General features: G+C 42.9%; 1 protein-coding gene across 4 annotated transcripts in view; it reads left to right on the top strand.

The window, feature by feature from the left end:
* The first annotated feature begins 1,999 nt into the window (after window positions 1-1,999).
* Window positions 2,000-11,289, top strand: part of znf362a (zinc finger protein 362a) — a 94,628-nt gene continuing 85,338 nt past the window's right edge. For all 4 annotated transcript variants that reach the window (XM_069183894.1, XM_069183893.1, XM_069183892.1 and 1 more), the window contains exon 1: window positions 2,000-2,079. In XM_069183894.1, coding sequence (XP_069039995.1) covers window positions 2,024-2,079 — 56 coding nt within the window. In that variant the 5' untranslated portion in view covers window positions 2,000-2,023. The remainder of the gene's footprint in view (window positions 2,080-11,289) is intronic.

The raw sequence follows: 11,289 nt of genomic DNA, 5'->3' as shown, positions 1-11,289 counted from the left end.
AGAAGAGACAGAGCTGGGGGCTGTTCCTGAACACCGTGGGGTCTGGGAGGGGTGAGTCAGGGTGAGGCGGAGGGAGGAGAGCGAGCTGGATAGCTCGGGGTAGGAAGGCTGAGGAAGGGGGAGGCAGCCTCAGTGAGACAACCGCAGCCATCAGGGGGCAGAGAGAACAAGGCAGTGAGGGTCCAGGGGGATGAGGCAGCAGGACCGAGGCAGAGGGAGGCCGCACTGGGGAGAAAGAGCTAGACAGGAGGGGTGAGGCAGGGCCAGACTCCTGCAGAGAGAAACTGCGAGGCAGCGGGGGAGGGGAGCGGTCAGGGCGAGAGGGGGGGGGAGCGTGGGGGGTGTGGACAGTCCCCTGGAGTCGCTTAAAGGCAAATTGGAGGGAAAGGTTGAGAGAGAGAGAAGAGCTCAGGGCAGCAGGGCAGTAGGGAGGGAGGAGAGAGAGCAGAGCCTGAGGGGGAGGAGGACAAGAGACACTGGACTGGACAGGGGGGACCCAGCAGGGGTAGGACTTGTAGAATGGGGGAACGGACATTCTGGGGGTGAGAGAGGATGGGGCCAAGTGGGCCAAGGGGCAAGAGGGCGCTGGGTTGAGGACAGGGATGACCCTCCCTCTAAAGTGGACATAGAGCAAGAGAGTGAAACAGAAAGTCAGTCCTAGAGCACAGGAGACTCATGCAGCTGCAGATTACAATGTCCACCAGCAGGGGGCAAGCTAGAATCAGGATTAGTATAGTCAATTGTTTTAGACGCAAACATTAATACACGGGACTTTCACATCAATGCTTTTCTGTCTACAAAAGATGGATTAAAAAAAACACTTTTGAGAGTCCCAGTTATTACCTGTGGGTGTCGGTTATCCCTCCCAAACCACTGTGACCCACTAACTAGACTTAGGTACCTTGATGATGGACACCACAGTTAAAACTGGGACTGAACTCTTCTGAATGTGTTTGATAGCTGCCAGCAGCATTGTCAGAGACTGATCACCTGTGACCTTAACTCTCTGTGACAGTACGTTGTGTTTTTCTTCTGTGTTCAGACTTTTAATACCCAGTGGCAATTCAGGTGACATTAATATAAGTTGTATCTAATAATAATTATATATATATAATTGTGGTGACCTCCAGATGTTTCTAGAACTTTTCAAGGGTTCTCTGATTCTAAAATATGGCTTGAGAGGATAAACCATTTATTTTCAACAGATTAACATGCTGAAAAGTATAGAATAAACCTGTACTTGTTTGCAGCCTTTGCATGCTGATGCAGCCACCTACTTGAACATTTTGCAATTTTATTTACAATATATGCAATTACTATTACAGTCATGCTAAATACATTGTCTGCACCTGCTTTCATTATTTAAACACAACTCTTGATATACATCGGTGTGTTTATTTAAAATTCTACTGCTACATGTTTATATTACTTTCATATATTATATTATTATTTTCACTGTTTTTTATTATTATTCCCAGTGAACATATCGTCCTTCAAAAATGTTAAATCTGCATACTGTATGTGAAGTGATCTTACAACTCTAAATGTCAGCCTGTCTAAAATATTGGAATTTATATTTGTGGGAAGGGGCATAAGTATACTTTTTTCTCCCAAATAATAAGTGTAAGCTGAGAACCTCCAAAATAACCGGATCAAACAATCCCAAACAATTGGCACTGTGGAGCGATTCCACGGGATCTGGGCTGTTCTTAAATGTGTTGGGGGGAGTTTTGCGCAGATTCCTGATTATTTTACACATTTTGTTGTGGGTGTCAACAATTTTCCTACTTAAACAACAAAACTGTAAAGAAACATACACACTGCGCTCAGTCTTTGTGCTCCAAAAAAAAAACACGGCAACGACCCGGTTACATTTTCCCGATATGTAAAAGCTGCAGTAAAAGCCCCTAACATTACCTCAATACACACGAAAACGCCATTAGTAATTCATCTCTAAGGGTGCGGAACTCGGTCCAGACATCGTCCAAAACAGCCTCCACAATGTTGCAGCCATTTCATCAAAATGTTCGAGTCTCCCTCGCAGGCAAATCAAACGGGTGACGGGAATCGTTCCGACAGGTACAGTATTTCTGATTTGCCGGTGTGATTTAGTCGCAGCAATGAGCTCCGAACACTTTCGGCTTAGCAGCAGTGGGATTTCATGTCGCCTGCCAGGGAATTAATTCGACGATTTGTATGACGTAACAGAGGGTTTCTTTTCTCTCTGCTGTTTACCCTGATAGCAAAAATTGAGCAGTGGTACATTCATGTCAGTACATTAGTAGTCCCTTAGAACCCATGGAAGAATTTACAGCTTGTATTAGAATACGAGGAAAGGGTATTTTGAGTTATGAATGTAATAATTTTGTAAGATTCCTATTGCAATATTGAAAATATCCTCTCTGTTACAGTATATTGGAATTCCTCATTTGGGAAACGGACTGACTGGGAAATAAAATTGGATAATGTCTAATAAATATTGTATAACTAATAAGGTTCAGGAGGTTTCATATAAAACAATTAATCGAAATTGCCCACTAAAGACCCTTGTTGTGCAAAACTATTTTTTTGTTAAAGTAGCTCTGAAACCATTCAACGTGTATTTTGGTTATGTCCTATTGTAAAAGCCTCCTGGGTTTTTTTTTGCAAACTTATATGAAAATAGTGGCTAATGTTGATATTATTTTTAAGAAATAGATGTTATGTTCAATTTCAGTCTCATTGGAAATAATACGAAAGGCGGGAGCGGCGCAGTTTCACAGTTCCAGACTCCTGGGTCGAGTTGGCATGTTGTTCGACTCGGTTTTAGAAGGATCTGCCAGGTTTTTTTTCCCCGCGCCCTAAATTAATTGAAATCTCAGAATTGCTCCCTGTGTGTGTGTGAGCCCTGAGGTGGCTTGGCGCCCAGTAGTCTCGCCTCACTCCCCATGCCAGCCGGATTAGCCTTCGCTTTCTGGTATGAAATCGGTAAGCGAAAGTTAAAAAGCAAACCACCGTTTCGACTTAAGAAGGATACGTGACTTCTTCACTCGCTTTGGTTGTGATGCTTGGGGATTTTCTGCCCGAGAAAAAGGTGACTTGTTCCATAACTGAGATTCAGCTACTAGTTCGGTTATGGGATTTGACGTTTGCTGGTTTTGCTTTTTACGAAGTGAAAAATGTTGATGGAGAGATTGTGATAGATGGAGCTCTTCGAAATGTGGGTTTAAAAATTCCACTCAGAAAGCAACAGTAGCCCGTTTTAAAAAAAATAAAATAAAACAAAGGAATGCGAACTTGGAAGAGCAAAATTATACATCGTTTCGCCAAACCTCAAATATTTGGTAACTTAAAATTGCCAGCGATCGCTTTTCTGAAGGGACTGGTATTACGTAAGAGGATGAATACTACTACTAATGTCAGTGCAATTCATGGTTATGTAGCAGGTATCGAAAAATACAGGTACTACTGTATTGATTCAATATTTATTTGTTCGCTAATTGCAGTGACGTTTCCTGGCGCACTATTTTGTCATATTGGATTTTGCGATTTGGATCTTTTCTAAAGGAATTTGCTGTGATATTATATTATACTGTGGTAAATCCGATGCCTTTTTTTAGCCAAATAAGTGCAAGGATGCTTATGTAATTGTGAATTACAATTGATGTCTGTCCATTTATAATTGTATAGGCTATCTTTGTTAAATAATATGAAACTCTACACTACGCCTGCTAGTGCCTGAAATATGTAAAAGGATTAATTGCTCACTTGATTTAGTAAACTGCTGTTTGTTTGCGTTCACGCGAATTCTTCAGTTATTTGGGGGCAGTAGAGGTTATTTTACTGCTTATCGGGCCGCCCAGCTTTTCTCTTTCAAGCTCTTCAGCCACTTCAACAGCAACACTTCAACAGCAACGCTGTTAGAATTACAAATGAATCGAAGAGCGACTTCACAGGATATTTTAAGTATTTCATATTTATATTTAGTAGATCTCAGGCACCTTTTATGAATATAATTTTCTACTGTAATTGTATTTGAAACAATTTTATGCTAAGTTTATTCGCTTTCCAGAAGGAATTAAACGAAGGCTTGACACTAAGAACGATTAGTTTAAGCGGCTGTAAATTTAGATATTGCGCAACGCAAAGGTTTTTTTTTGGAAAGAAAAACGGGTTTAGTTTGAAACAAGTTCTTTATAGCCTCAATCCTAGTTTTTGAAGCGCTTACTTCATTACAGAAGTGCTGTATTCAACGCTCAGTGTTCCTCCATGAGGGGGTTAATCTCCGTCCCAGAACCCTAGATGGTTGTTTAGCCTATTTATACTTTGTTGACAGAATATAATGAATGCAAAAAAAAAGCGCAGCAATGTTTTTTTCTCTCTCTCTCTCACTGTTTAGAAATACAACCAAAGAAGTGGTACTGCCTTTTAACTTGAAGTTGGGTTCCAGTCTCTAGCGCCTGTTCGTATTTTCTGCTGATGGTCTGCTCGATAGTTCGATTGGCTGTTCTAAAGAAACTATTCATTTCTTCATCCCCCTGTAGTGGACGGGTTTGACATCAAAGGGACTGTTCTGTTCTCTCAGTCCCATGCTGCATCCCCAGTTTTCATGTAACAAAAATGTAACCATCATCCATTATCACAATGCGTGTGTCTCCAACACTGCTCCTGGACAGTCTAGGATGTTATATAGGTCAGCATCTAATCCATCCATTTTCTAACTGATTTTTCCTGTAGAAGAGCCGGAGCCCATCGCAGCAAGGAACAGGCGCAGGGCAGGATACACCCTGAAGGGGATGCCAGTTTATCACAGAGCACATGCAGACACGTACACACTCACACCCGCTAACCTACCAGTATGTCAAGCAGAAGAAACCCACACAGATGCGGGGAGAACATGCAAACTCCACCCAGACAGCACCTGAGGTCTGGAATTGAACCCAGGGCCCCAGCACTGAGAGACAGCAATGCTGCCCACTGCAACACCATGCCACTCTAGGTCAACACTGACTCACTGAAAGCGTGAAGCATAGTCCAGGACCCCATGCAGACGGTATAATCCAGAAGTGAGTGGAGTAGGACAATGAGGGGGAGACGACAAGGATCAGGGCAGGTTGACAAACAGGGGGGCGTGACGACAGTGAACTGGTGTTCACGGGGTGTGGCCAAGGCAGACAAGTCCAAGGGAAATCCAGGGCAAAGTCCAAGGTCCAAATCCGGGTGATCCATCCGAGACGAAACGAGGCAAAGTTAAAAACTGGCACGGGATCCAGTACAGGGACAGGGAATAAAAACAGGATGACGAGGCCAGGCCCTCCGAGCCCTGGACTCAGATGGTCAGGACGCCGTGATGAAGCCTATGCCATCGGGTCTCTCCTGGACCCGCTGGTAGACGGGCTTCCAGGCGTCCATCTTCCAATGCTGAGACCGCAATAGTGAGAGCTCCAGGCTTAAATAAGGAGGGGTAGGATTGGGGGCAGGTGCATGAAATCAGCAAAATAAGAGAGAGCTGGATTGCTTTAAGAGGAGGGATTATGATCGTGACAGTCACCAGTTTCTAAAGATGACGAACAATTTCATTGTGATCAGTTAACCAGGTGACCAGGTGACTTGTTAAACTAAGCAATTTACAGATCACTTGGGACCAAAATCTAAGTGTCCTTTAACGCTCATGAACCAGGAGTCTTTCAGTTGTACAGATCACTTTCCAAATTCATTGATAACACAGATGTTACCAAGCTGGTAATCTAACTGGTTAGGAGCTCATCTGGACCAGGCTTGGAGACACCTGTCTTAATAGATGATATTTAATTTCTCAGTCTGTTACTTAAAAAATAAATATCAGCATTACGGAGGCAAAACTGGCATCATGACCTCATTTTTCTTCTGTCTTTGTTTTTCTTTGTGGTTTCAATATCTGTAACAACAATATTTCTTGCTACAGAAAAGCTTGCACTCTGCTTTGAGTGGAAGTTTGCAACATGTAAAAAATAAACATTTCAAGATTTAATAAACATTTTATTAGTACTACACTTACAAGCAAAAAAAAAGTGTTTTTTCCCAAATACAGATAGAAACAGGGAGGCGGCACTCGTGATCTGGAGAAGAACAGGGTGTTAAAGCTACAAACAGAGGAGCCTCAGTGACTCTTGTGCATTGCAGGCTTGCAAAAGGGGCAAGAAACTCAAAACGTGTCAGAAAAAGACAACCAGAATCTTCTGTTAAAGATATTTAATCACACGTTCAGAACTCACCGCTCTCAATCAACTCCTTCACATTCCAGTGCAGTTTCCAATGAACTAATCACACCTTCTTCCACCTGCCTACTTAAACCAACCTGACACTCCACTCCTTGCTCAGTATTGGGTTGTACACAGCTAGGGCTACATTGTTCCCTGTTCTGCAAGAGTTTTAGGTTTTTGGCTCTGACCCCTGGCTTTGTCTTCTGGATCTCGACTTGGTTTTTGACCCTCTTGGCCTCCTGACCCATGTTTTCGGATAAACCCCTGCTGGTACTTTTGAGTTCAGAAGATTCTGCCTAGAGTGCTTCTTCCGCCCTGTAACAGCTCCCCATGCACACGGGAGAAGGGGTACCATTAAAGTAGGGGGCCTGGATAGTACAGACACCTGCAAATGGTAAAGTACTGTAACATGAAGGGAAAGACGCACTGTACAGGGAATCGATACCCTCTGGTCTGTCTTTTCTGGACTGATTCCAGCTGGAACAACAGCATAGACTGGGGACCCCCCAGGAGCAGATCTGGAGACCTCTGGTCTGTATATAAAGGGGGGCACGATCTTACTACATATAGTTTCTTATTGTTGTAATTCTGATCTGTTGCTAAGAGCTGTAGTGAATTATCTGTCTCACCCTCTGCCTGTAGGCAGCTCTGCAGGAGGCTGCGTTCCTTCAACACAGCAGTCTGTGGAACAGTGTTCATGGTACAAGCCTGTTTAACCAGCACAGTGAACTGCATTAAAAGCTAATGGAGCTCACGGTTTAGGTGTTTTAACTCGCAGTTTCTGCACATGAAGGTGATGCCTATTAAAACAGTGATTACTTTAAGAAAGTGATATGTTTCATTTTTAAACTCTGCTACTTGAGATTTGCAGTGCAGCTGCACATAGCACTTGCAAAGACACACTCACACATTGATGCTGACTCTGACAAAAATAAAATGTTCTGTGACATTTGCTAAAAGGAACATTGTCCTGAGCCTCTGAACTGTTTGCTTAAGATGATCAGTTCATGAGTATTCTGGAATATTGATATTTTCAATCAAATTTTCATATTTCTGTTCCACTGAGGTCATTGCTCAGTCATTGTTCTGTCACACTTGATTCTGTGGTGACTATGCATGGTACTCAGGGATCTGTGAAAAATATATCAAATAAATACCATCAACATAGCATATTTAAAGAAAGGTTTTTAAGAAATCAAATCACTTTCAGTAGCCATTATGTATGATATCTAAAAAGCAGACTAGGCTCCATTTTAGTTTTTGTCAAATGTTCAGAGCATGCAATAAGAAGGATTCTCTATTTTACAATGCTATTATCTAGAGAAGCAAAAACAAAATGAAGGAAAATGGTTTAAAATATATACAGAGCCAAAACTATTTAAGACTGAGTGCTCAGAAAAGGTAGGGGATAGAGGAATTTTTTAAACACAGCTGGTTGAAATCAAAGCCTGATATTTCCTGCCAAAAAAGTTAATTATCCATCAACTAATCCCTGTGCTATAGCCACCGAGGCAGTCTGAAGGTCACTGGGCCTACACGCTTTTTGTGAACTGGTTGGGGGAAGAAAGTCAAATTGCACATCGGTTTCAGACGCTGTGAAATCAGGCTTGCATGAGAATGATGAGCTGCCCAGTAATCAGGGAAAAGAGTTTTAATATTTGTAGCAGAATCACCCCCAAACTCTTGGAGGGTTTTTAGGAGTTGCTTGCAGACTTGTAGAGTCTCCAGTGTCACTGAATAGGTGAGAGGTCAGGAGAGATGCACTAGCTAGCTGGGTTAGAGTCTGCATACAGCACTGGTAAATTATTTTAAATAAACATTTCCTCATTTCCTTTAGGAATGGCACTGCCCAGTTTTTCAGCAGCACTTATCTGCCTGTGGTAAATATCAGCCTCGCTTATGACCGTCTGCATAAGGCCCTGCATTACACATATGGTTGTGGTATAACATTGCTGTCTTCGAGTAATATCATTTTTTGCTTGGTGTTTTCGCTTGCTTATCACAATTTCAGAATCTGTTGTTTTTAGAATTGATAATAATCATGTACAATTCCTTTGTAGCTTATTATCTTAAAAGCTGCTACCTAAATTACAGTAGATTGAAACTTCTCAATGATCACTTATAACCTCAACAAATGCATATAGATATTATCACTAGAATTGCAAAAAATTTAATGGTGCACTACATTTTGGAACAGACATGACTTACAGTAGGCAAATTCCATGTGCAGATTATCATTTGTCCGTCCGTTCAACAAGTGACTAGATAGATGATAGATACTTTATTGATCCTGTGAGGGATCAGTACAGTGAGAAGTGCACTAAGAAGAGTTACTCACAGTCCAGACTAATGGTAGCATTGCCACTGTTGGAAACAATACAAGTTGCACATCTGGCGCAGTGGTTAGCATTTCTGACTCGCAGCCCTTTCTTTCCTGACCTGGGGTGCGATCTGGATCTGTATGGAGCTTCTTTTCCCCATGTTTGTGTGGGTCTGCTCTGGGTGCTCCCGTTTCCTTCCACTGTCCAAAGACATACTGGGAGGTTAATTGTCATCTGGGAAAACTGGCTCTGGTGTGACTGTGTGTGTGTTTGTGAACTGCATGTCTGCCCTGAGACGGACTGATGTCCCTCCCAGGGTGTACCCTGCCTCGTGCCTGTTGCTTGCCATGATTGGCTCCATCTCCCCTGGGACGCCGACTTGGAAGAAGCTGTTAGAAAACGGATGGATAGATCAATTGGTACTTCCTTTACCTGCAGGCCCTAGCACAGGCCTGTCCTATCCTGATGCTGGAGGGGCAGAGTCTTAATAATAATAATAATAATAATAATAATAATAATAATAATAATAATAATAATAATAATAATAATAATAATAATTGCTTACACTTATAAAGCTCTTTTCTGGACACTCCACTCAAAGTGCTTTACAGGTAATGGGGACTCCCCTCCACCACCACCAGTGTGCAGCCCCACCTGGATGATGCGACGGCAGCCATAGTGTGCCAGAACACTCACCACACATCAGCTCTCGGTGGGGAGGAGAGCAGAGTAATGAAGCCAATTTATAGAGGGGGATTATTAGGAGGCCATGATTGGTAAGGGCCAATGGGAAATTTGGCCAGGACGCCAGAGTTACACCCCTACTCTTTTCGAGAAACACCCTTGGATTTTTAATGACCACAGAGAGTCAGGACCTCGGTTTCACGTCTCATCCGAAAGACGGCGCCTGTTTACAGTATAGTGTCCCCGTCACTATACTGGGGCATTAGGACCCACGTGGACCGCAGGGTGGGCAGCAACCTTATTTTTTCCCAGGAGGTCTCCCATCCAGGTACTGGTGGGTTTTCATTGCCACTGGGCTCTTGGTGAGCTAAACCAGCTGATCACTGGCTTATCTGGAGCAGTAGGACGGCTTCTCCCAGCTGCTGCTTTAAAGAGACCTGGGAAAGTTGCAAACACTCTGGATCTCCGGGACCAGAACAGGACGCCATGCTCATTGGCTGTAGTTGCAACAGTAAAATCCCCAGCGTGAACAGGGTTTCAATCTTTCAATCTCTATTAAACTGCACATTCCTGTGCTTTCTGTACACTGGAGAAAAATAGTAAACATGTTCTGCTTCTGGTTTTCTTCACATCTGTCTAAAGTGACCTGAACAAACACCCCTCCAGCTCCTAGCATCCTCGCAGACATCTCACACACCTTGTTCTCAGCAATGACCCACAAAGTGCCTAACCAGCAACCTGAGATAAAAAGCTACTCAGAAAGTGCTCCAAAAGCCACAGAGGTGACACAACATCATTAAATGCAAATAAAACACTGATGTCAGCCATTAAGTGAGACAGTGTGACAGCTCCATCCGGTGGTTGCACTGTGCAATGAAAACAGAAGACCGCCGTATACTTAAGGACACAAGAAACGGAAGAAATAAGAAGAGGTATTTGGCTAATGTAGCCCATTTGGTTGCAAGAAACTAATTATTCCTTGTATCTCACCCAGCCACTTCTTGAAACAATGGTACCGGCTTAAACTACAGGCCTTAGTTTCAAATTCACATCTGCTTAGTTTCTGGTTGACTGGCACATGATAGTTTCAACAAGAGCACAGCCAAAACCTAGTTGCACTACATTGATGAGCTCTGCAATGGGGCTGAAACTGATGTGCATCCAGCCAACATGTGAATCCAGGTGGTAGTTATCTTAGGCAATTCAAAGGCACCAATTAAACTCATTGAAATTCTTTGGGGGGGGGAAACTGAAGAAAAATCACCAAAATATGGGTGGAACGTAAATTCCACCTAGAAGGTACCCCAAACCGGAATCGAACCCAGGGCTCAAGGGCTGGGAGGCAATAGCACTGACTGTTTCTATTGCTTCACCAGAATTTGTGATTTTTTGAGCGCCCGTGTGTAATTTGTGTACGTTTGGGCAGCTTTTGTGCTTTTGATCGATAAAACGGATACACGGGATGTGTACTGTGGATAGGACTGCAATGTGGGAGATGCACTACACAAAGAAAAAGTTCAAAATCAGCCACTTTGTCTGGCTTTGGTCTCTCGCTTTGCGAAATGGTTCAAGAAGGTGGTTGTAGAAAGTCCAGAGAAGAACAAGCCCCATTTCAGGGATGAAGGGACTTATTTTCAGTGCTGGAAGATGATATCTGAGAGCAGGCCTTATTGAGACTTTCCCAGTTTCAAAGGGAATCCATAAGGAAGAAACCAAATAAGGTGAGAGCTCACAGGCAGAACTGTTGCACCTGTACAAGAAAACACTTTTTCACACAGTTATCAGTTCCCTTGGCAGGCTGTGGCCGAAAAGATACTGGAACTGTTTTTGGTGCCATGATGGCATCGCTAAGTTTGTCCAGAAATGATAAGCACAGACAGCATGGATGGCCTCTCATCACCTGTAGTTTTCTCATGTTCTTGTTTTTTTTTTTAAATAAGGGCCTGTTTTCATGCACCACAGTGGCTAAATATTTCTACTGCTTATTTGAGAGGGCAACGAAAACGATAATATCATAATTATAACCTTTAATTAACAGAATCATTAAATAACCTTTGATTTTA

Source organism: Lepisosteus oculatus, chromosome 25 (assembly GCF_040954835.1).
Source record: "Lepisosteus oculatus isolate fLepOcu1 chromosome 25, fLepOcu1.hap2, whole genome shotgun sequence".
NCBI classification, from domain to species: Eukaryota; Metazoa; Chordata; class Actinopteri; order Semionotiformes; family Lepisosteidae; genus Lepisosteus; species Lepisosteus oculatus.
The sequence above is the reverse complement of the archived record's forward strand: the minus strand, read 5'-3'. Positions and strand labels throughout refer to the sequence as shown.